Source organism: Crocuta crocuta, unplaced genomic scaffold, assembly GCF_008692635.1.
Source record: "Crocuta crocuta isolate KB4526 unplaced genomic scaffold, BGI_CrCroc_1.0 scaffold44, whole genome shotgun sequence".
Taxonomy (NCBI): Eukaryota; Metazoa; Chordata; class Mammalia; order Carnivora; family Hyaenidae; genus Crocuta; species Crocuta crocuta.
The window spans coordinates 8,760,122-8,787,525 of NW_027530179.1; the positions used below are offsets into that span (position 1 = coordinate 8,760,122).

At 39.1% G+C, this 27,404-nt stretch overlaps 1 protein-coding gene across 1 annotated transcript in view; it reads left to right on the forward strand.

Annotated features, from left to right (window-relative positions):
* LOC144232125 (kinesin-like protein KIF6) overlaps window positions 1–27,404 on the forward strand; it is a gene marked incomplete at its 3' end in the record, with an annotated part of 187,123 nt that overhangs the window by 124,250 nt on the left and 35,469 nt on the right. Inside the window, exons 7-10 of the mRNA XM_077764825.1 lie at window positions 2,092–2,298; window positions 11,979–12,122; window positions 13,067–13,153; window positions 19,123–19,226. Coding sequence (XP_077620951.1) covers window positions 2,092–2,298; window positions 11,979–12,122; window positions 13,067–13,153; window positions 19,123–19,226 — 542 coding nt within the window. The remainder of the gene's footprint in view (window positions 1–2,091; window positions 2,299–11,978; window positions 12,123–13,066; window positions 13,154–19,122; window positions 19,227–27,404) is intronic.

A 27,404-nucleotide genomic window follows, 5' to 3' on the forward strand; every position in this document is an offset into this window, starting at 1 on the left:
CTATATGGACTGTAAACATCAACTCCCAGCCTTCTAACTCTGTGGTAGATTTTATCACCCAGAAGTTCTTTACTTTGGGATAATTTGATCAAATACTTTCAATAAATTCATTTTTTGTTGTTTTTTTGTTGTTTTTTTAAAATAGTTTATTGTCAAGTTGGTTTCCATATAACACCCAGTGCTCATTCCCACAAATGCCCTCCTCCATGCCCGTCCCCCCCTTCCCCTCCACCCACCCCCATCAGCCCTCAGTTTGTTCTCAGCATTCAAGAGTCTCTCATGGTTTGCCTAATAAATTCATTTTTGTGTTTAATATCTTATCATAAAAGATCCATGACTACCTTGGGTTGGTCCTGATATGCTTCCAGATTTTCTTATATGAGTGATAAAATTGTGTTATTTTACACATAAGTTCAGTCTTTAATACATTCTGGAATTTGTGTATCAAGTGTGAGAAGCAGCCTAAATTTATTTATTTTTCAAGATGGATAGCCAATTATTCCAGCAGCATTTGTTGATTAGTCTCTCCTTTCTCCATTATGGTGTGATGTCACTTCTGTCCTTTACAGAGTTTCTAAATGAGCCCAACATGTTTCACTGATCTCATTATCTGTTCCTGCAGCAATACTGTGCTGTTTTAATTACTATGGCATTATACTATACCTTGATGTATAGCAGGACATGTCCCCCTCTCTTGTTCTTCTTTCACAGAATTGTTTTTGTTTTGTTTTGTGTTTGCTTTTTTATGTTTGTTCCATCTAGTTTTTAGAATCAAGTTGTTTGTCCTGTTCCACAAACGTAACATGTGGTATTTTTATTTCAATTGCATTGGCTATAGAGGTTAATATAGAGAAATTAATATACAGATTAATTTTCAGTTTTCCCATCTATGACATGGTTTATTAATATCTAGGACATCTTTTACTTAGGTTTTCTTTTTGTATCTTTTAATATTATTTTATCATTTCTCCTACAAATCACATATTTAATAATATTAATTCCCCATTATTTGTCTTTGTTGCCATTATAAGTAATATTATACTTCCTGATTAATAATCTCTGGGTTATTAGAACTTTGCTAATTTGGTGTGTTGATGTTGCATCCAGCGACCTTATTAAATTACTTAGTTTTTAACAGTATATAGATGCTCCTGCATATTCTTTGTAGACCACCATATTTTATGTACATAATGATGTTTTCATCTCTTCTTTTCCTGTCACAATGACTTGTATTTCTTTTTCTTGTTTATTGCATTGACTGGGACCCCGTGTTCACTGTTGGGTAGTAGCAGTGATACTGGGCATCCTCATCTGTGGGTTGTGTGTTAGAAATGTGTAATGAATTCTCCCAATGCACCCATTCTCACCTTTTTCCCATGACATTGACATTAAGCATCTGCAATATGGCTAGCCAAGGTTAAGGTGGGAACTGTGGTCATGTAATGAAATTAAGTTATCATATTCGTAAGTAGACCCAAGCCTTAGCTTATTCAAACTCTTTCCTCACTTTCTGAATCAACTGTTGTCATTCATTTTAGAGACAGTACATTAAAAATAACTGACTTTAAAGGGTCTCAGCTAAGACTGTTTTTGTTGCATTGGACAGCACTGGCTTCATTGGAAATATACTGTCAGAAACATAAATTTAAACATTTTGATAAGTTTCTCAAGATTCACATATGAGTGAAGGATTATGATATCTGTCCTTCTCTGACTGACTAATTTCACTCAGCATAATACTTAACAGAAGACCAAGGAGGAAGGGAAGAGGAAAAATAGTTATAAACAGAAAGAGAGGGAGGCAAACCATAAGAGACACTTAAATACAGAGAACAAACTGAGGGTGGATGGGCGGGTGGGGGAGAGGGGAAAATGGGTGATGGGCATTGAGGAGGGCACTTGTTGGGATGAGCACTGGGTATTATTTGTAAGCGATGAACCACAGGAATCTACCCCAAAAACCAAGAGCACACTTTACACAGTGTATGTTAGGAAGTTTGACAATAAATTATATTAAAACAATTTTTTTGAAAAAGTGCAAAAATTCTCATTGTTCACATTCATTTTGTTTTACAATTTCCTTTTTTTTAGACTCCGATGAACCAAGCTTCAACTCGTTCCCACTGCATTTTCACTATTCACTTATCAAGCAAGAAGCCAGGATCTGCGACTGTCCGCCATGCCAAACTTCACTTGGTTGATCTGGCTGGTTCAGAGCGAGTTGCAAAGACTGGAATGGGAGGCCAACTTCTAACAGAGGCCAAGTATATCAACTTGTCCCTTCATTACTTAGAACAGGTAAAATGGGCACAATGGGATTAACTATATCTACCATTTCCTGACACACTTTGCTGGGGACTCTGCTAGCATTTTTGTTTTTTGTTCTTCCTCTTTTATTGTGGTAAAATATACATACCATAAACTTCATAATTGTAATCATTTTAAGTGTACAATTCTGTGTCATTAAGTACATTCCCAATGTTGTGCATCCATCACCACCATCCATTTCCAGAACTTGTTTTTATGCCCCCAAACAGAAACCCTGTACTTATTAAGTAGCAATGCTCCATTTCCTTATGCTTCCAATACCTGGTAACCTCTATTCTATTTCCTGTCTCTATGAACTTGCCTATTCTAGATACTCATATAAGTGGAATGCACAATATTTGTCCTTTTCTGTCTGGTTTATTTCCCATAGCGTAATGTCTTCAAAGCCCATCAGATGTTGTAGCATGTATTTGAATTCCGTTCCTTTTCAAAGCTGGGAAATGTTTCATTATATGTACACGCCATGTCTTGTTTATCTGCTTATCCATCGACGTTTTGGTTGTTGCTACCTTTTGGCTCTTGTGAATAATGCTGCTGTGAACATTGGGGTAGCTACTAGCATTTTGATTATACCATTTCACTTAAACCTTACAAGAGCCCTACACTGTAAGGTATTCGTTATTTCCATCTTATAGATTTTAAAACTCAGATCTTCCTGAGGCCTTCCCAAGGTTACCAGCTAGCAGTAAGGCAAGGAGTTGAATCTTGAATTGCCTGGCTCCAAAGCCTATGTGTTTTCTCACTATACCTTATTGTTTCTATTGTAAAGTTTGTAATGAGTGTGAAAATAGGTTATAAATGGCCTCCTGTGGCCTGTCTTTTCAGGGCAATGGCTTAGCTGTAGGAACATAATTTAGAGATGACCGATATCTTTTCAGCTTCTGGTGACTTGAGTTGTTGATTGTGATCCTGCGATGGTTCTGTTTTAGCCTCTCCTCCAGACCCCTACCCCAAGTTCATTACTATCTACCCCAGTGTGTGTTCTCTTTTTTATTTCTGATTTTGACTCCCAAATGATAAAAAAAGTTCATCTGAATTTAGCCAAATAAATTTTCCAGAAAAAAAAAAATCCTCATCTCCTTAAAATGAGCATACTGAATTGGTTGATTCCTCAAGTTTCTTTAAGGTCTGTGAGTGAAATGCTGTGAGTTGAATGTTAAAGATGGCAAGTACTTCCAAATTCTAAGGGAAAAAAAAGAGAAACATGATTAAAAACTGGAGTAGAGAAGTGCAGACTATATTGGCAAGGCAGAAGGACTTGCTAATGAGTGTTGGAGGCTAAAAGATTTGAAAAAACAAACAGAAATGCACCCCCCACCCTTACTGCCTAATGAACCCTTTTGAGACTGACATTGTCCTGATGGTAAATGCTCTCTAATGGTCAAGTTGGCTGAAAAAGCAGATTGAGAGAAACCTCAGGGAACTGTATCTGAACAAGGTACATGCAGTTAGGCTCTGACCAAATAAGCCCAGTAATGTAGCACCCAGAGATTAATGGCCTGCACGGTGTTCAAATCATTCTAGTGTTTCTGACAAGATTCAGCCTTCCCTAGCTCTTCCTTACTCAAATATTACACACTACTTTTACTTAACAGAGCTTTTACTTAATAGGACATTTACAAAACGTTGGTATAAAAACATAATGGACTGTATTCAAAGTGCTTTATTTCAGAGAAATATACCTAGTTGCTTCAGTTAGTAGCACTGTCTGCTTGAATTCCCATCATGCCCATCTGTTCATACAAGATTATTTTCATTAGTTGAATCAGAATTCCCACCAATTGTTAACACTCAAGGAAAACATTCTGCCCCTAGTCCTCTCCCTTCATTCTAGCACAACTTTGTAAGCTGCTACTTCTCATTAAAACTATTTCTCTCCCTACATCTCTTCTCTTCAAAATTCTTACAACACGAGCTTCATGTGGGTAGTCTTGGTGGCTCTGTGCATTGGATTTTATGTATGACGAATTTATTTACTTATCAAACATTCATAAGGAGCAGTAGCATGCTAAGGACTGCTCCAGGCACTGGAGCATAGTGCCAAGCAAAGTAGAAACGGTCCTTGCCCCAAAGGTCTCCGGGGCCAGTGCAGGGAGATGTGCATGGAATAAATACTCATTAAACACTTGGCTTTAGTCCAGGTGAGTTATGCAGAGAAAGGCCAAGGGGCGAGGAGAGCGTGTAATGGGGGATCAGACTTGGACTGAGAAGGGCGGAGGGAATGAACGTTCTCTCAGGGCTGATACTAAGCAGAGATTCGAAGAACGAGTAGGAGGGAACCAGGCAGGGCTGGAGTTAGAGTATGTCAGGGAGTGGGAACTAGGAGTCTGCCAGCCCTTACCTCCAGTCCAGGGGCTCCATTGACCCAGGGCCAGCGTGACATTCACATGTTATTGACCTTTGGCTTTCAGAATGTAAATGATCTGTTTCATATTCACCCATTGCGCCACTCTAGCTGTTAACTACTTCCACTGATCTACAAGTGTCTTCATGGAGGTGATAGCATAAGATAAGGGAGAGAGAGAAAAGGGGAAGGTTAGCTTGAGAGTGAAGAGGGACACAAATGTAGGAAACTGGAGTATGTGAGTGGATGTAGACGTGTGAGGTTGAATAAATCTAGGAGTTGTGGCTAGAGAGGAAGTAAGTGGGTAGTAGAGAAATTCTGGAATTTCACACAGAAAGAGTTAAGTGAGAGAGAACTAAGGAGTATAGGAGAATGGGAATAATAAGAAGAGCAGGCAGATACTATTAATGAAATAACAGGACTTTTGTACACAGGTTTTCTTTATGTTGGACTTTATTATGGGGCTAATGAGACTGGAAGTGTAACACAATTTAACTCACTTCATTCATTCATTCATTCACAAATTATGATTCAGTGTCCATGAAGTGCTACAAGTTATGTTAGGCAATGGAAATAAATGAATGGGTGAGAAAATAGTCTATGCTATTGTGTTATCCAGTGAAGGAGCAAAGCAAATAAACAGATCCTTACAGGGCACCTGTATGGCTCAGTCAGTTGAGCATCTGACTCTTGATTCTGGCTTTGGTCATGATCCCAGGGTTGTGAGATCGAGCCCCACAGTTGGGCTCTGCACTGGTTCCACAGCAGAACCTGCTTGAGATTCTCTCTTTCTCTCTCTCCCTATCTCTCTCCATCTTTCCTCTCCCCATGTGCCCCTCCCCTACTCGTGTGCACAAGCTCTCTCTCATTCTTTCAAAAATAAAAAAATCCTTACATACAGTCAGATAAATGCTTTATTAGAAATTAAATGTTTGTAATTAATTGCATCCTCTCCATCTCAGTTTCAATGTATATATGGAGATATCCTAGAAAATAGACAATTTGCCTACCTCTCTTACATTTATTAGCCCACACTAATTATAGAAATTCCACCCAGAACCATCACTGCCCTTCTGGCCACAATTATGGACCTTACACCTGCTCTTGGGTCACAGCCTTTCTGAGTTGAATGCACCTTATTGTGCTCATAAGTAAATAAATTTCTGTTTGTCAGAGCATTGTTGGTTTTGGAATCTTACTTGTGTATGCAGTACTCTTTCCAAAAAGTCTCCTCAAAAACATTTTAAGCCACAATAACCGGGTACATCTTGGCCCTAGAAATTAAGCCTAGGAAGAAAAGGAAGGGGACATGCATAAGCCTCACCCAGTGCTCCTGGTGTGACCCTCAGTCTCTGTCAGCCCAGACATCAAGTGAGAAACCACTGGGAACAGAGTGTTTGCTCTCTGACTCTACAAAAATCAGGATCAGGGTCTCCTTCAGCCAGTTATCTCCCATAAGTGGGACTTCTCCAGAGTTTTGGTTTCCATTTGGCTTCCACTGAATATGCGTGTTCAGGAGAAAAACTAATGGCGCCAGTGCCAGTTGTAACCACTCCAAATAATTATCAATTTTCAGAGGCTAATTTTCCATGTGCTTCTGAGTTCCTTAAAGAAAAATCTCTTTAATTCATTAAAATAGCAATTTGAGTTACTGATTTTAGGCATAGTTTCAAGGTAGTTGGAGATATTGTTAAGTTTAATGTGAGTTTCCACTCTTTGTTGCTTAAAGAATGCCTTCAGGAACATGTTGTTGTGTTTATACATGAAATCCCAAATGGGTGTAGACACTAATAACAAAGAATCCAGGTTGTATACCACCTCCTTACCCTGTGCCATGCAGATCATTTGGTGCCTGCCTAATTCAAGAGCCCAAAGTAGCCCCACAAAAAATAACCTACCTTTGCCTCTCTCCCAGATACTGGTCATTTCTGGGTCGCTCTGAAGATCTGTATCTGCTCCAAGGGGTCTGGGCTTGTTATGGTATCTCCAAACTCCTTTAGAGCTGAGAAGAGCCCTCTTGGAGAAAAATGGCTGAAAACTGGGTTTATATTGCTGTAGCAAGTGTCTAAAGGGATCATAAAGAACATAGCCTTGACACTCCAGCAAACATGGCTTGCTTTTTGTTTTACTATCCCAGAAATGGTCTCTATTCATCTTTAAAACATTTCTGTGAGATAGACAGCCATTCTAATCCCACTTTTACAGGTAAGGGAATAGAGGCCAATAAAGGTAAGAGATTCGCCTAAAATCACACAAACATACAGCTGGTTTCTGCCTCTGAATCCTGGGTTCTTTCTTTTACTATGCATTGCTTTCATTTTCCCCATTTTTAAAGACCATGCTTTCCAATCCATAATCCCATTTTGAATTTTAATTATGCTCTTGAACAATTTTAGAGCCCTTTCTAGAAAGGACATTGGGATTGGCTCTGTAACACTCATTGCAGGAGTAGCAGCCAGGGGCCCATCCCAGCTCTAAGAGTAGACCTCGACTAGTGTAAGCTAGGTGGGGCCTTGGCCATAGTGAGTGGTTCAGAGATGGGCCTGTGACGCAAGTTGGTCCCTAGGAAAGCTTAGGATGTATGTTTAATGATTAGAGATCTTTATCACATCAGTTATAAATAAAGACATTGGGCAGCCGTCCGGTGGCCATGAAGAGAGGCAGACGTCTAAAACATAGAAGGTAGAGCAGGTATTAGCAAAAACTAAGTCCTCGGTGGTAACACTGACCTTTTGGGTCATGTGTAACTTAAAACATTCCTATTGCCCTATTCCTATTGCCCAGTTACATGGGCCAATACATCTCCCTTATGATTAAATCCAGTTTGTACATTTTCTGTCATTGCAACCAAAAGGAAGTTAAAAACTCCATTTAATTGAATACCAACAGGAAGTTTAATAAGCGTATTCTCTTTTATGTCATCTAAGTTGTCATCAGGTTGTTGAATAGAAGAGATATTAATATTGTTTCCTGAAACAGGAAAAAAAATAGTGACACTTGTTTTATGAAAGAATTTCAAAGTGCTTAGAACACTGTTAGATACTTAATTATGATTCACAAGCAATAAGGCCACCCTCTTGGCACATCCATCTGACCAACTGCTCTCTCTGGTATTCGACGTTGGGGCATGCCTTGCTTGTTACAGATATTTCATTTGTCCTCTCGGCTCTGAGGCTCTGGAGTTCTACTCAGCATCCCCTGGTACCACCGTACCACTCAGATTTGGGTCTGCCATGTTCTCCACTTCCTTTCCGATTATATCGAAACTCACTTCTGCCAAATCCCATTGCATACTATTGACACTTGTGCTGTCTTCCTAGGTGAAGCTAATTAGTCTACTCATTTATTTGTTCACTCATTTCACATAAATGTGTCAAGTGCATATTGTATTAGATTCCTTAGTTGTAAACCGAAAAACCCACTGTAGCTAATTTAAACTGTGTAGAGTTTATTAAACATAAAGAGCCTCCAGAATATTCAAGAGCTGGGCTTGGATACTGCCCAGCTAGGAGCAGAGCAAACAGGAGACACCTCCAGCCACACCGCTGAGCTACTCTGCAAAACATCACCATTATCCCCAGTTGGCACTCAGAACATTAAATCCTGGATTCCAGAAAGTTACTGCAGCTGCCTCCAAGGAACCAAATGCCCTTGCCACCACACTCTCCTACAAATCTGATCTTCCTCCTTGTCTCCTACAAATCTGATCTTCCTCCTTGTAGCCACCACCTCTCATGACTCACCTCCCAGTTCCACACTAGGGTATCCTTTTGATGGAGTTAGGTCTCGTGTGGCAAGTTGAGTCATAAGAGAGACTAGGATGTGAATCTAGAATGGGGGTTCTCTGAGAGCTGAGTGAAACAACTTAGTTTCTGTCCCATGGACTGGGGGCTGGACACTGCTCTAGGCAGTGAGGTGGAACTGTGAATGAGGGAAGCCAAGGTCCCCTCCCTAATAGAGCTGAAAGTCAATTGAGGAAGCAGATTTTAAAAAAGTAAATAAGTGAATATAATTTCAAATTGTGGTAAGTACTAGAAGAAAAAGGAAATATATTGATAGCCTGGAGATAGGTGTGTTACTCTTGACTAGCCGTTCAGTGAAAGCCTTGTGAGGAGGCAAAAATTTAACCAAAGATTTGAATAATGTAAAGCAGGAAGCTATGTGAAAACCTGAGCAGCAAGAACATTCTAGGTAAAAGGAACCACAAAGTCAAAGGCAGTGATGTGGAGATAATCTTGGTATGGTGGGGCGACAGCAAGGCCAAATGTGGGCTATGAAAGCACAACAGAAGATGAGGACAGATAGGTAGACAGGGACCAGATCACACAGGAGTTGGGCCATTCTGGTAAAGTGCTTCAGGAGGCTACTGGAAGGTTGTAAACATGGGAGTAACTTTATGTAATTTATATTGTATAAAGATTTCTCTGTGGAGAGTAGACCCTGGGAGCAAAGATTGAAAAACCTTATGAAGTTGTCCAAGGAAAGGATAATGGAGGCTTGACCTGGAGTGGTGGCAGAAGAAGTGGGGGAAAGTGGTCCAATTCTGGGTGTGTTTTTTAGGTAAAACTAATAAAAATTCTAAGGAATTGGATGTCGGAAATGAGGGGAAATAAGGATGATGCCCAGGGCTTTAGCCTGAGCCACAGGGTGGATGGTGGTGCCTTTAATAATGATGGGTAAAGCCTGGGAGAGAATGAGATTTGGGGGAAGAGGGGAGAGAAGGTCAAGGATAGACATCCAAGTGGAGGTTTAGGGTTGCCACAGAAATAGTAGCTCAGGGAACAGGTGGAAACTGATGATATAAACTAGGGAAATGTCAGGATATATATGTATTTAAGTCCAGAGGATTGGATGAGATACCAAAGGGAAAGAGAGGAGGATCAAGGACTGATCCCTGGGACACTCCAATGTTTATAATTTAGGAAGAAGAAAAGGAAGCATTCATTAACTAGTGTTTGAGGAAAGATGAAAACCAGTGAAGTGTGGTGTCCTGACTACCAATGAACGAAGTGTTTCTGAAAAGAGGCAGTGAGTACCTGTGTTGAATGCTTACTCAACTCAGAAGTCTAATAAGATGGCAATAAACACTTTCTGTATAACAGGGGTTGCTGATAACCTTGGCAAGAACCGTCTTAGTTTTTAGACTGTAGTGGGCAGGCAGGATAGGAATGATCCAATTGAGAGAAACAAATTAATGCAGAAAAGAAGAGTTAACTGTATAAGCAAGGTAGGTAAAACGAGAAGAGGGAGAAGGTAAGAAGATGGGGGACTGGCCTTAGAAGGAGCAGTTTAGTGACACAAGGAAGGGCAGAGGGTCAGGAGGGAATTAGTGGTGGGACATGAGATAGCTCTGGTCAGGCTGCTTACTTTTTATTGTTTCTTCCAAGTTTATTATGTTGCAAGAGACAGAGACAGCATGAGTGGGAGAGGGGCAGAGAGAGAGAGAGGGAGACGGAGAATCCCAAGGTGACTCTATGCTGCCAGTGCAGAGCCCAGTGCAGAGCTTGAATCCACAAAGCCGTGAGATCATGACCTGAGCAGATACCAAGAGCTGGATGCTTTAACTAACAAAGTCACCCAGGAGCCCCAGGCTGTTCACTTCTAATAGAAGGTGTGTGGCCATCAGCTCAGACTAAAGGCAGGGAGAGGAGGCTGCAAGGAGGTTTTAAACGAAGGGATAAGATGTGAAGGCCTAATTTCTGAGAGTGGAGAAGTAATTATTGAGAGAATATCACAGGATACCTGGTTTGTAATAAAATCTGTGGTCAGGAAAATAAAGTGAGACCCAGTGGTATTATGTGTTTTTGCCCCGAAGAGCCTTCAAATACAATCTTGTTTTGTAAACCAAGAGAGTAGAAGAGGTTCTGATGGAGCTAATTACACACCTGAGAGCAGGGAGGATCAGCATGGTGGCAGGTGTTGGCAGAAGTATTTTCTAGAGTCAGGGCCCCCTCAGATCACATCTGTGTATGACTTATTTCTGATGCTTGGGATGGACATCCTAGCACTGTGTTCATCTTTCCAGGGAAACCCTGAACCCCTGGTGGCTCCCTTTGGGGACACCCCCACAGCAGCCTTCTATCCAGCTCAGACCTTCCCATTAAGTACCTAACACACTCGTGAAAAGTAAGACGAGCAAGACTCAGCTGAACCAACATGAACTTCCCCCATCACTTAGAATGGTAGTGAACACATATAGAGGACTTCTTATGAGCTAGGTGCTTCTTAAAGCAGTTTGTGCAGTTTGACTCTCAATCATCCCAGCTCCCTATGAGGGAGATATTATCTCTTGTTTTACAGTTGAGGAGATTGAGGCAAAGATGTTGAGTGACCTGTACTAGTAAGGCTAGGATTTTGGAGCTGGACAGTGTGGCACCAGATTCTCAGGCCTCCACCACTAACCCCTGCTGTCTCTCATAGTTCTTATGTACTGTTCTACCTCTTCTTCCTTGGGTCATATAGATCAATTTTGGTAGGATTTTTTTTTTATTTTTTTATTTATTTTTATTTATTTCTAGGAGAGAGAGAGAGAGAGAGACAGCGTGAGCAGGGGAGGGTCAGAGAGAGAGGGAGTCACAGACTCTGAAATAGGCTCCAGGCTCTGAGCTGGCAGTCAGCACAGAGCCCGACGTGGGGCTCAAACTTACGAACCGCGAGATCATGACCTAAGTGAAAGTCGGACGCTTAACCGACTTAAGCCACCCAGGAGCCCCTGGTAGGATTTTAAAAATCTGGCATGATTTACTCTTGAGGTTTTTAAGAAAAAGTGTTTATTTAGTTTTTGAGAAAGAGTGAGAGAGCACAAGCAGGGGAGGGGCAGAGATAGGGAGAGAGAGAATCCCAAACTCCTTCACATTATCAGGGTACAGAGCCCGACACTGGGCTTGATCTCATGGAACTGCAAGATCATAACCTGAACTGAAATCAAGAGTCAGACGCTTAACCAACTGAGTCACCTAGGCGCCCCTACTCTTGAGTTTTTATATGGATTTTCCAATGTCTGAGAACAGGATAATAATATATCCTATTCTGTACCAAGTTATATCATCTGTCCAAACATCACAGCATTCACGGTGGTATGTTTTTGCTAAGTTTACTTCCCTCCACTTCCACCATTACTGTACCAAATATGGTAAAAATATTTATTCTGGGCCCAAGTTTTAGATGCCACCCCGCATTCAGTTATGATTTCCATTTATATATTTTTTGATTTCCGTTTATACTTTTACTGTAATTGCAGCTTAGTTGACTGTCAAATGTGCATTTTCTGCTAATCTAATGCCATTATTTTTCTACTGTGCCACAGGTGATCATTGCTCTTTCAGAAAAACACCGTTCCCACATTCCCTACAGGAACTCCATGATGACCAGTGTCCTAAGAGACAGTCTGGGAGGGAACTGCATGACGACCATGATCGCAACACTCTCTTTAGAGAAAAGGAATATCGATGTATGTTGGTTCCTTCTGGAGATCTCAGTCTGAGTTTCTGTTGATAGTTTATAAGATGGAGTTGAAGGTCCTGCGTGGGCTTCTATCTTTTCAGCTGGTTTCAGACACAAATACCCTACAGAGTTCACAGCTTTCGTTTGTTTGCTTGCATTATAATTACCCCTTTGAGAATGAACTTCACATAGCGCAGGACAGTGGGAAGAAGGCTCGTACACAAGTTTTGGGAAGTCCACTGGTAGGTTGGTAATGTTGGCCAGAAGACACAAGAGAAGAGACCCATTAACTTCTCTTCCATTTTGCTCCTGATTACTGAGATACCTTGGAGGCACCTCTGAGAGGTGTCCCTGGACATGTCGCTGAGTGCAGTGGCCAGGCTGCTTTGTCATGGGCTGGCTGCTGACTGGCTTTCCTGGGTTACTTTAGAGTTAGCTTGGCGTTTTATGCATTTCAGTTGAATGCTCGGTTCTAGACTTTCTCCCAAAGAGGAAAGTAGGAAGTGGTAGGGTATCTTTCAAAACAAAGCCAAGCCCCAAGTGCATTCTAAGATGCCTTGAAAAGCCTTTCTTTTTGGTCTATTAAAATGTTTATCTTGTAGTCTCTCATGTTTGTGGATTATAATAGTACCTGCTATGAGTATGATTTGTATATGTAGTTTTCTGGTTGAATAGATCAGTAGTTGGAAGAGACATACCAGTTACCACTCAGGACCTCACAATCTCCCACATTTTTGGCATTGATCATATTGTTAAACCAAAATAAATTTTTTATTAAGATTTTCATTAAAATTACATTCTAGAGGAAAGCTTCCTAATTTGGAAGTCAGTCTGAAACCTCATTGCATTTTATACACATCACTCTTTAGGGTGTGTCTTTTTTCCGTGAGCAAAAATTAAGTTTTCTCTCTTTTAGTCATAATATTTTAAGGAGTTATTTTCCTTCCTTAGGAGTCTATATCGACGTGCAGATTTGCACAACGAGTGGCTCTTATAAAGAATGAGGCTGTTCTCAATGAAGAAATAGATCCCAGATTGGTAAGCCACTTTTAACTTACTGTGTTAAAAAAAAAAAATCAAAGTATGTCAAAGACGAGCAAAACTCAAGGAGCATGTCCTCTGTACCAGGCAGTGTTCTAAGTGTTGCAGTTGTATTAATTTATTTAATTCTGATGACAACCTTATGAGTAGATGTTCCCTTCATTCCCCATTGGACGGATGACAAAACTGAGGCACAGAAATGTTAAATAACTTGTGGAGAGTCATAGCACCATAACGGCAGAGCCAGGATTCAGATGCAGGGAGTCCGACTCAAGGCCTTGCCACCTGCAGCCCCATCAGTCCGCTACCAAGATGTGCAGTGAGTCCCGAGGACGCATGTGATGCAGTCACATCCACTTATGTTAGATGCAGCTGGTTAGCCTTTCAGAAAACATCTGTTTAACTTTCTAGAGATAATAATAATAGACCATCTATTATAAAAGCTAACAGAGAAAAAGAAGTTCTAATGGTTATTATTAAGTAGAACCATATTTTGCATAATTGTCCTGTTACTTAGAGATTAAAGAAATATTCATCATGGGTCTGGTCCGTGGAAAAATAGCCAAGCTTCTAGTTTTATAGCAATGAGCCCTGCCTTATCAAAGTGCTTTTTTAAGGCAAAAATATTTGCAAGTTACATGACTCAGATCCTCATTTTAAATGCAGATGTTTTCTCTTTATTTTGTTAGGCTTCTCTAAAATGAAATACAACATGGAATCAACTTATGCCAACATTGAAGATGTTGAAATAGAATATTTCAGTTTTGTACATTCCCAAATTAAGATTATATTACTTTTCAAATCACTCAGCTTTTAAAATTTTCTATAGCACAGAAGCTGGCATAAGCTTAGCATTATAAGTGTTATAAAAAGGATGTGAAATCTTACCAACAGTGCTTCATTTACAAATTTCCCAAATTCTGAAAAAAAAAAACCTTCTCAAATTCATTGTTACCCATATTAATTATTTCCTTTTGATTGTGTGCCCTATCTCCCCTGAAATCATTGCATTAAAGTATAGAGGTAAAGGAGGTAAAGGGAATAATGAAGTTATTTGTTTTACTCTCCTCTCCTCAGGAGCTTAAGCTGCCCTGATGGAAATCTCTTCTGGAGAAACCATATGGGTGAAGCAGGGTCTCTTTCTAGTACAGGCCCTCGTGAAACAACAGCATAACACAGTGTCCCCCCACACCCTGTTGGAAGAAGGAGATGGAATTCAAAGGCATGAGTCAAGTGGAATGGAACTTGTAGGATGAATTCTTCTACCATCCCTCCCTCTCCAGCAAGCATCCTGGCAGCGTCACTGAGCAGCCTGAGAAAGACAGGAATGAGCTGTTAGCCCGAAGACAAAAATTAGTACATAACTGAAGGCAAATAAACATATTAGACACTAGAGGTTCTTTTTCTTTAAGTTTGACTAGGGAAACTTTTCTTTGAAGGAACTTGAGAAATGTGGGGAAAAAAAAAGGTGAACATTATCACGTGTTTGATGTAGGGCTCGTAAGAAACTTAAAAGAAAAGAGAAACCCTAATCAAAGCTGATAGCTGATAATTGAACAAATGTTGAGATCTTCCTGATGCAGGATAATCTGGTAATTGATAAGTATTATCTCCTGGCCCCTTTATTGGCTTCTAGAAACTGACATTACTGTTCATTACTTTATGTACAGACCTTTTCTGAGGCACAAGTGACAATTACAAATTTGTCCTCAAAACCACCTAAAACACAACTTGGATGGGATTTCCAGTATCTTACTATCAAATCCAATGGCACACGGGAAGCCAGCCCTCTGAGAGCAGGATCATCAAGGATTTGAGTTGTTTTCTTTACGAGTATTAATATCTCAGGAAGACAATATGATAAAAGAATTGTAAACAAGCCAGAGTCTGTGGTGACTGGGCATGGCCCAAAATCTTCCAAGGATGGCTTTCATTCCAAAGTTTCTACACTAATTTGATGGGAGATGTGACTACTAATCTCAGAATCATGAAAAGTTGGCTTAGTTTTGAGATTTCTGTTCAGTAACAGAAGATAATTTGGTTGTTACATTTGACTTTGAAAGCCTTAGCAGACATAGAAAATATGGCATCAATATTAATTTAGTGGAGCAGGAGTGGGTGGGGGGTGGCATGTCAAATACAAATGAATGACTCATATAGTTCCTATCTAAGGATTTTCACTCTGCAGAGCCCGATGATTCCAAGCATATTTTTGAAAAGGAGCAAACAACCAAAACCCACTCAATCCTGTGCATTTAAATGAAATTCCAGGAGCACTGACATGTTCAAAATACCCAGTCACCATGTTCTTTGGAACATCAGGTCTTGTTGATGTGGCAGACATCATCCAAAACCCATCTCCATAAAATTTGACAAGCAAGTTTGACATATATATCTGCAGCTGAATGAAGTAAATAAGAGGATTCTCCAGAGCCCAGTAGCAAAGTTGAGGCTGAGGTTGTCCCAGGGTAGAAGAGGTGAAGGAAATTGTAAGAAAAACATCAGAGTTGAAGCCCTGGAACCCTGGAAGACAGATAATGAACCCATGACATTCTCTCTGCTTCCCAACATAAAACCAGTGAAAAGGTGAACCAGAAAGGGAAAAAAAAAAACCTGTCCACTGGCATAGGGAGATGCTAGTGAAGCTTGTCTGCCTTAGCCTGGACTTTAGGTGGAGCAAAATATGGTTTCTCTGAAAATTTGAAATCCTAAAGCTCTGCTACACATGGGTTTGAAGTTCAAATTTACAAACTCCCTTGGTCTGGTAGACCCCAAGCCATGATGTTAGATAGATGAGAGAGAAAAATAAATCCAAAACAGTAGTAAGACAGACATTAAAGTGTGAAAATGAGTGAAACAAAACCCAAAGTGGAGATACAGTGAGGAAGAGCAACAAAACCAGAAGTTGATTTTTTAGTCTAATAATAAAATGAGCAAATTTCTGGAAAGATTAATAAAGAGAAGAATAAAGAAGTCAGAAATTGATACAATATTTGAAATGAAAAGGGAACTTACCTTTGCGCACAGTGGATATCTTAAAACAATAATAAAGTATTTTGAATGACTTTATGACTGTATTTGGAAACAAACAAAATAGATAATGTCCTACAAAAACATAACACTGAAACTAATGCAAGAAGAATTAAAAAAAAAAAACATGAATAGATGTATGACATTGAATAGACTCAATAATAACAAAGCTACCAAAATGAGAGAAAGAAAAACAGAGAAACAGAGATAAAACAGAAAGAGGAAGGAGAGAAGTGATGGAGGAAGGGAGAAAAAAAGACAGGAAGGAAGGAATGATGGCCCAGATTTGATGTCTTTTTAAGTTGGCCAAATAGTGAAGGAAGAATATAAATTAAATTCAACCTGCTAATTTTTGTTTTAGGAACTTTGCATTATGACCATATGATTATTAATATGGTATATGGCATCATGAGCTATTGGGTTTATTTTGGGAATTTAACAGTAACCTATCATCAGAAAACATGTTAACGTATAGTAAAAGAAGAAGTGCCATGGGAAAAATAAATACCAAATTTCAGGTAACGGTAATGGGGAATTCATTTAGGGAAAGCTATACAGAGGTTTGGGTTTCAAAAGAGTTATGTTTTATTTCTTAAGTAAGTAGTAGGTATATAGGTATTCACTTAAGCTAGCTAGTGGGTTTACAAGGTATCCTTTAAGTCTTTTTGTACACCGGAAGTAGTTCATACTGAAAAAGAATCACATGAATAAAGGTGACTTATATTCACAGTTTAAAAGAGAAAAATTATATTATCACATTACTAGATACAGAAAAAGTATTTGATAACATTATACATTATTCCATAGTTTAAAAAGACTCATCAAACTATGAATATTTATGAAGATCCTTAAAATGATTAAGAGTATCAACCAAAAACAACAGGAAATATTTTAAGGGTAAATGTTAGAAGGAATAAGACCAGAATATCCGAAGCATTATATTTGGAAGCCCTAGCTAGGACAGAAAATGTATGAGGATTTGAAAAGAAGAAAACATCTGTCATTGCTTACAGATAATTTAATTGCTTATATAGAACATCTAAGAATATTTAATGATAAATGGAAACAAAACAATGTTCAGGAAATTAAATCGTACATACATAAAAATTAATTGTCTCCTATAAATCAAAAGCTAACAATTAGAAGATGGAATTATACAAAAACTTAATTTACAATAGCAACAAAAACTCTAAAATTCTAGGAAAATTCTAAACATATTAATAGAAAATATGATAAATCTTTATTAAAAGGAACCAGTGGAAAGCCATACTATGTTCATGGATGAGAGGATTCAACATGACTAATTTGATAAGTCTTACCAAATTACTCTTTTAATCAAATTTACTTCTGGCTAAAAATTGAGGAGGAGGACCTTTGCAGAAATTTTACAAGCTACATCTCAAACTTATACAAAAGAACAAATGACCAAGAATAGCCATGTCTATTTTGGAAAGGAATAAAATAAAAGTGGCTTGTTCTATCTAGCTGCCAAAATTTCCTAAGATATAACATTAAAATAGCGTAGTATTGCTTCACGTATAGTCAAGTACATAAATGTTTTTAACCAATGGTCCAGAAAAGGACACATTTATATGTAGAAATATGTTATATAACAGAATTATAATATCAAATCTTGCCTGGTTAGCTGCTATATAAAAAATAAAATTAGGTCCATATCTCATACTTTATACAAAATAAAAGCCTAAATGTGAAAACTAAAGCTTTAAAACTTTTATAAGAATATATAGGAAAATATTCCTACAGTTTTAGGTAGAAAATAGATTTTCTTTATGAAGATACAAAAATACAACTCATGATGGAAGAAGTCAATAATGAAATCATACTGAAATTTAAAACTTTAACTTAACCAAAAAATACCACAAAATGGCATAGATTGGGAGAAATCATGTACCTGACATAACACTAATAACAGGTTCATATATAAAGGAGCCTGCATAATAAGGCTTTCCATAAGGAAAAGAAAAACAACTCAGTGGAAACATAAACAAGAATATAAACAAGTGATTTACAGAAGAGAAAACTGAACAGCCAATATACACATGTGGAGATGACCAACCTCCCTAGTCATCAGAAAATGATTTGAACTAAACAAGGGTGCCCTTTTACACCTTTCCAGACCAGCAAAATTAAAGTGTCTGCCAATACTCCATGCATAGTGAAGTAAATGTGAGCAAACAGGAACTGTATTTTGTGGATGAAGACTCTAAGTTTATGCAAGTACTCTGAAGAGCAAGGCATACTGAAGGGGGGATGCACATACTCTCCCACTATACAGTTTCATTTCTAAGTGCACACATTAGAGAAACTCAACGTATGTGCCCAGAGACGTGTTTATTGTGTTGACAGCCACCTTGTTTATAATAGCAAAAGCTCAAGTCCTAAGTGTCCATCAACAAGAGACAGAGATCAATTGAGACATAGTCCTATACTGAAGCAGTATATATCCATAAAAATTAATGACCTAGAGCCACATGCAGCAGTATAAATAATCTCCAAAAAGAAAAATAAGTTATGATTCCATGCAGTATGGTAACATTTACATAAGCTTAAAGCATGCAAAATGATACTATATATTTTTTACAGTTCCATCTACAGGTATAGATGGAGGAAAGGCATGAAAACATGCAGGGAGACACTCCCCCCTAAATGCAGTACAGTGATCACCCCAGGAAGGACAGAAAGGGAATAGGAATTAGGGGCTCCAGTTACATGTTTTATTTGTTAAAATAAATTATAGAACTATTTTGACAAAATGTTGAAAGCTGGGTGGTAGGTACAGCGGTGGCTTTTAGATCATTCTCTATATGTTTTTGTGTCCTTAAAATAGTTTGTAATTTTCAAAGATGTATGTTCTCTGTCACCAAGTTCCCCTTAATGAGGAGGTGACGTTTATTCTCCCGCCTTGCCACTTGTAGATGATTATACGCCTACAAAAAGAAATCCAGGAGCTGAAGGATGAACTGGCCATTGTCACTGGGGAGCAGAGGACAGAGGCGCTCACAGACGCAGAGCTCCTTCAGTAAGCCTGCAGACTTTTTTTCTTTTTCTTTAACAGTGAAAGTTTGTGTTAACTTCTTTGTTGGCCCTAATGATATGAATTCACCTCAAAGCACAAAGGTCTCCTGGGACAGTCTGAAATTGCATTTAGGCGCCAGTTAAGAGTGGCGGCTTTCCATGAAAAGCTGGATAAGGCTGGCAGTGTTTTTGCGGCCTCAGCTTTGAGGAAGTAAAGAACAAAGCATAGAAAAGATGAGAATATCCTTCTCATGCCAGTTGAAGAGAAGGGATGTATAATAGTCATGCAATTTAAAAACATATACGCCAACCCCTCGTATGCTGTGGATCTCAGATCTGAATGGAATTCAAGAAATGTCCTTTGTATTAAAAAGCATCTTGCTGCAAGCACCAACTTGTCCTGTGCCAAGGTAAGCTCTCTCCTTTAATAAATAGATGGCCCATATATTATAGTTCAAACACTCAAAATGGGAATAAAAGCAGGTATTCAAGGCTTTAGATAAGTGTGGCATCTTTCAGAGCCACGTGGCCTGTCAGTGGCACAATGTGGCTCTCATTCTCTCTCTGATCATGTACCACAATGGTGGGCTTTCTTGTTTCTGTGTGACTTATGGGGCATTTGTGGAGTGATGATAATGGGCTGGACTTAGAAGGAAGTGATATTCTCTATTTCCAAAGGAGAAATAGAGATATACAAGATTTTTCTAAGTGTTTACAACCATTTTACCTAACCCTCTCTCAACAGAGAAAGTGGTAAATAATAGAGATGATGAAAGTATTTTCTTTTAACTATTTCATGGTTGTACCTAGAGGTAGGTCTAAAAATTGAGAAGACTTAAGCAAGCTTTTCTTTTTTTTTTTTAAGCTTATTTATTTATTTTTGAGAGGGAAGTGTGTGCACGAGTTGGGGAGTGGCAGAGAAAGAGGAGACAGGATCCCAAGAAGACTCCTCACCATCAGCACAGTACCCAATGTGGGCTCAAACTCAGGAATCATGAGATCATGACCTGAGCTGAGATCAAGAATCAGACGCTTAACTGGCTGGGCCACCGAAGTATCCCAAAGAAGCTTTCTGCTATAATCAAAGTTTCACTCTTCTAGGATAGGATTTTGTAATTCTATATTTTATTTATTTTTGAGAGAGAGATAAAGACAACATGAGCAGGGGAGGATCAGAGAGAGAGGGAGGCACAGACTCTGAAACAGGCTCCAGGCTCTGAGCTGTCAGCACAGAGCCCGATGCGGGGCGCGAACCCACGAACCGCGAGACCATGACCTGAGCCAAAGTCGGACATCAACTGACTGAGCCACCCAGGCGCCCCAGCATTTTGTAATTCTAGAACACTCTGTTTAATAATAGGAGAGCCTCCTAAGCTTTCTTTGTAAATTTGCTTTGTGGCATATATGCAGTTAATGTGAAATACATTGCCAAAATTCACATTTTAAAGAATTCCATGACACTCCTTGAAATAACTTGGGATATCTTAGATGTTGAGAAAATCAAGTTGAAAATTCCCTCACTTTGATGCTCCCTTCCCCTCAAAGAGAGGAATTATCAATTAATTATCTTTGAAGATACCTCTGCAGAATTTTGATCTTCACATCAGGGTTCAGCCAGGAAAAGAAAACCATTCTAGGCCTCTCTACAGAAGTAATTTAACATGGGAAATTTGTTGTATGGGAGGTGGCATTGTAGGAAATATGCAGCACCCCAGACATCAGGAGCAGCAGGAGCCCCAATACTCCTGAGATTGAAGGGACAATGGTAGAAGCTTGTGTTACCAGAGTCTAAGACTGGAGCTGACCAGTCAGAGCTAGCCCATAGTGAGTGTTGCCCCACATAGGCTGGGACCACCAGAGAGCCACAGGTGCTATCAGAGATGTCATCCTGGCAGGGAACTCTAGCTTCTCTCTCACATCACTTCCTTGTCCCACTGGATAAACTTGCCCAGAAATCAGACTCTCCCTGCTAAGAGAGTCAGGGAATGTGGTTTCCTGTGTTGCAGGTCAAAGAGGGGAAAAGTACAAATTGGATCCAAGAGCAAATAGGCAAATGGCCAACACATCAACTAAGTACCAGAGTTTTCTCTAATTCTGGTATATCCCACATGTTGTTCAGGAGGCTCAATTTAAGGATAAGATTTTGCACGTGGTGGTTTCAAGATGTCCATTTCCTCCACTGCACTAAGTCTGAGGAATTATAGAACGAATACAAGGAAACATCTGAATCTCTAGCTACACCCAAGAATAAGATGTAAACCTCTCAGGGGACTAGAGGCTTCTGGGAGTTCCAGGTAGATTGAAAGGTGGGATTAAGATGGGTAAGAGGAAAGGGTAGACCAAGACCTGGGCACTGCACCATACAAGCTACATGACTAGACATGGCGGCACCTTGGAGCAAGAGAGGGCTGGGAACAGCCTGTGAAGGTTTGACAGAGCCATGGTAGTGAGTGCAGTTTCTCTTGTGAATCACTGCTCACTCCTTCTCTGCTCCACCCAGTGTTTAGGTCAGCATTTAAGATGGAGAAATAGGGAAAGGCCCCAGGTAGCTGATGATATCCAGGACAAACTGGGAACCAGAGAAGCCCTGAAGGCCAGCTACTGTCCTCAGCTCTGCCCGTCCCCTGTTCCCACTGAGAACAGTAAGGAGCATGAGCACCCACAGCTGTTCAGCCCTCTTCCAGGACCGCCTGCCCAGGGCTGAGAGTCTAGAAAAGATGAGCTCACCATTGGGAACAACCAGAAATAATGAGGACTGCCGACCTGGAGAAAGACCAGAACCAGGAGCCTTTACAGCTTGGAGGGCTTCAGAATTAAATGTTATAAGAAGAGTGATTAATATCTTTAGAGATATACAAGATGGCATTATATCCGTGAAACAACAGCACCTTTATTTTTATAAAACAGACTCAAGGCGATCTAAAAAAGGAAGAAATGTAATTGTTGCCGTTAAGAGCCTAATGGATGGTTCAGTGGCAGAATGAAAAAACAGAAGGGCAAATTAGTCAGCTAGGAAGATCAAGGCTAAGGAATTCTTCCAGAATAAAAGGTGAAAAGGAGAAACTTTCTAAAGTTTTTAAAAGAAAGGAATCAGAGATTAGCTCTAGATTTACTTATATCTAATAAATAGAAGTTTATAAAGGAGAAATAGAGATAAGGAAGAAGAGCCAATGGTTAAAGGACAAATATCTAAGAATTTCTTAGAACTAAAAAAAAAAAAAAAAAAAAAAAAAAAACACTCNAAAAAATTGTAGAACCTCAAAATATAGAAAAGAATCCCAAAACTTATCAGAGAAGAAAAATATTATTAACAATCAAGAATCTGATTTAGAGGGATACCTGGGTGACTCAGTCAGTTAAGCGTCAGGCTTCAGCTCAGGTCATGACCTCACAGTTCGGAGGTTCGAGCCCCCGCGTTGGGTTCTGTGCTGACAGCTAGCTTAGAGCCTGGAGCCTGTTTCAGATTCTGTGTCTCCCTCTCTCTCTGACCCTCCCTGCTCACGCTGTCTCTTTCTCTCAAAAATAGATACAAACATTTTAAAAAATTAAAAAAAAAAGAATCTGGTTTAAAGCAGACTGCTCATCAACCTCTCTGGAAAAAGAACCTCTAGTGCTAAAAAACAAAACAGAAGAAAACAAAATAGCAAATAGGACTTTGAATGGAGATGTCTGTATCTGGCCAAATTAGCATTCAAATGCAAATGTGAAACAAAGGCATTTTTCAGACACACAAACTTTGAGACAGGAAGTTAACCACCCTAGCTAGCCCTTCTCTAGAAGAGACTATGACAAGGCTGTATTTCACATGAAGAAAAATGCTATAAAATATGAAAAATAATGATGAACAGATATTTATTTATGTGACTTATTATTGTATTATATATACATTGTAGCTTTTTCTAACTCGCCACTTTCCACATACACAGATGATTCTGGTTAAAAGGTATTGACAGTAGCTTTGGGAGTTTTAGGGGGTAGACTAGGGAGAAATAAATTCGTGGCAGCCAAGTTAAGATACTGATGGCTCTTAGATTGTAGTTGGTTTCCTTTGATCCACAGATAACAAATACACAATGTCAGCTGGAACAGATTCTATATAAGAATCTGTAGGGTGGCCATTAGTTTTCCTGGGCAATTGGTTCATTCATTCATTCACTCATTCATTCATTCAACATGTATTATTCATTTAGTATTTACAAAACTCTGCCCTAGGCCTTGAGAGAGGAACAGAAGATAAACTGGAACCTAGATTCGGCTCTCAAGGGGTTAACAATTTAGTGGCAGTGACAGACACAAACACAAGTAATCACAATGCAAAATGTAAGTGTTATGAGAAGATAAAAATAAAACACGAGATTGCAGAGATAGTAATGATTAATAATGAGCTCAGGAATTGTGTAAAATTAGTTTATGTGCTGATAAGTAAACTTCAGCAGCTCCCAGTGAAATGACTTCTCTGCTGTCAAGATAACGATACTATATCACATTACTTCTTATTAATAAGAGGGAGGAGGAATGCAAAATGTCACACCCACCCTGCCAAAACAAAGCACAGGGTTTCCTAACAATCCAGTAACTTGGGTGCTTGTTCATACTGACAGTGAGGATTATTCAGATGATGTGGGTTTTTGTTATTTTGTTGTTACAGTTATGTTTTGCCATAATTAGCTAGATTGAATATTGGCACAACTTAAAATTCATCAGATGATATCATGAGTCTGTGCTTCTTTGTTTCTGGGGGCCCCTGGACATTTATTCAGGACTGTGAATCTGATTCAGTCTCTTATTGTGCCACGGCTCCCTTGATGGTGAAGTGGGGAGGCAGATAGTGGAGTTGGAAAGGAAGAGACCCATAGACTGGCAGGACAGAGTGGCAGAAATGTAGTGGCTTTGGTCTATTTCTCTGTTTGCTGATTCCTGGCTTTATGCTGACTGGCATGGCATAAGGACAATTCCTATCAGGGATTCTGTGAAGGATGTCAGAAAGCAGATATTTAATAGATAATGTATTCCATATTCAGTGTTATGTGCATTGGACAGTTTGGAGATGTCTGTTAATATCTGGCCCTATCAAATTTTTTTGAACTATTTCCTAACATGTCATTTCTTAATGTAAATATTTGTTGCATTGACTTGGATGCTTCAGCTGAAGAGGATTGCAGATGTCAGCCTCCAGTTATTGTGATATTTTTAGTTTACATCTTTTTTTTTTTTTTTTTTTTTTTGCCTGTGTAAATTTGAAAAGAGACAGCTGGATGAAGGCTGTATAGCCAAGTTAATGTTTATACAGAACTTCTTGGGCGAAGATTTGATTCTGATTGATTCTCTAAACAGATACTTCTTTCTTTCTGTGGTTAAAAAAAAAAAAGAGGAAGAAGAAAGAAAGAGAGAGAGAAAGAAAGGAAGGAAGGAAGAAGGAAGGAAGGGACGAAGGAACGAAGGAAGGAAGGAAGAAAAAGAAAAGAAAGAAAAGCCAGTAGATCTCTGGCTAAGATGGAAGTATTATATCCTGGCCCAAGTCTAAATGAGTAAAATATTTTCTGCATAGCAACACTTTACTTCTGAGATGGAATTGAATTGGATCTCATGGGCTCAAGTTTGCCCAAAGTAAACTTTCAAACATCTGGATCCTTTTCTTTTTTCTGTTTTCCCCTCAGCCTTATGGAGACATAATTGACATATAACATTGTGTGAATTTAAGGTGTACAGTGTGATGAGTTAATATAAGTATATATTGTGAAATGATTACCACATAAAGTTAACACATCTGTTACCTCACATGTGTGTATGTGTGCGTGTGCGTGTGTGTGTGGTGAGAGCTTTAAGGTGTACTCTCTCAGAAACTTACAAGTATACAATACGGTATTGTTAACTATAGTCACCATGCTATATATTAGATCCTCAGAACTTATTCATCTTATAACTGGAGGTTTATGCCCTTTGACCAACATCTCCCTCATTTCCCCCACCCCCCGGCCCCTGGCAAACACCAGTCTATGCTCTGTTTCTCTGAGTTCAACTTTTTATTTTCCCCATGCAAGTGACTTTATATAGTATTTGTCATCCCCTGGCTTATTTCTCTTAATTATTTTTTGCAAGTCATTTAATCCTTCATCCCGATGTATTGAGCACCTACTAGATGCTAATCATTTTAATAGGTGCTTTTGGGTGTTCAGGAATACAGGACACAAGATAATTCTAAGGAGTGACAGTTTTATTGGGAACATAATGCATATACAAAAACGCACATGTTTATACACACATGTGTATATAAAACCAAGAATAAGACAGCACATCAGAGGAAAGAATAAATGAGCACTAAAAACTGTAAAACTTTAATTCTAATTCTAATTCTACTCATATTCAGTTTTTAATGGTTTTCTAGACTTGGGTCTCATCATGTATAAAGTGAGAGAATTGTACTAAATGCTATCTGAGCACTCGTTCAGCTCCCTGTTTTTAAATCTAATATCAGCTTATTAGACTTGGTTTAATATGGTTTTTACTTATTATCTATGATAATGAAAATCTGAATCATGGAGGAATTCAGAAATAGGAGAAGTCACTGCAGATATCACCATTGAGGAAGCTAAATAAGCCTTAAAGGATGTCAAGAAGAAGGTTCCACTCTAGGAGCACCTGGGTGGCTCAGTTGGTTAAGCCTCCAGCTTCAGCTCAGCTCATGATCTCATGATTTGTGAGTTTGAGCCCCTCATCAGGCTCTCTGCTGTAGCACAGAACCCGCTTTGGATTCTCTGTCTCCCTCTCTCTCTGCTCCCCCCACCCCCGCACCGTCTCTCAAAAATAAATACACATTTATAAGAAGGTACCACTCTAAGATGAAGTGGTACCACATAAACAAAGGTGCTAAGAGGGAAAGAGCACACTGTATTTGTGTTGGGAGACAGGGAGGAACAGCAAGAGACCAGTGTGGAGGCTTGCATCTGAGAGGCACTAACTAACGAGGATCTAGATTAAAACTGGCCTGGCAGGAGCCTGGGGTTCTCCTGGACGAATTGAAGAATAGGATTAGACAGATACACAGTGACCTCATGGTGGGTTATGAATGCCATATGTAGAGGAGCTACTCTCTCGTTTTATTTAATGACCAGGAAACACTGTGCTTTGAGAGTATTGCAATTCATTCATTTATGGAGTAATGTTTACTGTACACTTCTTTGTGCTTGGCACTGTTCTAAGTGCTGGGGGTATAGAAGAACAAAACAAAGTCCTTGCCTTTATGGATCTTACATTCTACTGGGGAGAGAGATAATACACAAAATAAATAACTAGAATGCAGAGCATTTCAGACAGCAGAAAGTACAAAGAGAAAAAATAAAACAGGAGTTGCAGTTTGAATAGGATGACCATGAAAGAATTTATACAAGATTTTTTTGTGGTTACTACTATGATAGCAATGAATAGAATGAGCAGGAGTGAGAAATCAGGATGGTATTACTATCCGGTTTGGAGTGATGATGAAGAAAAAGTCTCCAGGAATGACAGTGAAAGCAGAGGAAGAGACAAATGTGAGATACTTTGTGGAGAAAGAATCAGTAGAAGTGATGGCCACAAATATAAAAGATAAAGAAGGGTGAGTGGTAAAAGTTCAAGACCTAAAATAGATTATCAGAGGTTAGGAAAAGAAGCTGGTTGAGGATAGGAAATGTTTAGTTCTTGACATGATGAAGGAGTACACAATGTATAGGTTGAATTCTGGAACTTTAAAAGAAGATTGAGATGGAAGATTTAAATTTTGGAGCGATTGGCATTGAGTTGACTTGACTTAATACTGAAGTCAAGCTCATAAGCCAGCTCAGAATTTTCTGATCTGATTTGAAATAGGTGATAACTTGGATCAACAAGACCACTTCTCCCTACAATCAAAGTTACCTTAGGTAGCTTGCCAACTGAGTTTATCTTTTTACTTGGCCACATCAGCACCATTCCTTCCTTTATGTCTATTTATATATAATTAAATATTCTACTCATTGGTTATTTTCCAATGAGGGGGAAAAAAAGCCCCTTCCTTTATGACTCATAGTATTAACAGTAAGCAGTGTAGAAAGATTAAAAGACATTAAGGGATTACAAGGGAATATTATGAACATCTTATAACAATGTATTTACTAACTTAGATAAATTTGACAAATTTTTAAAAGGTTCTGTCTTCTAAAGAGAA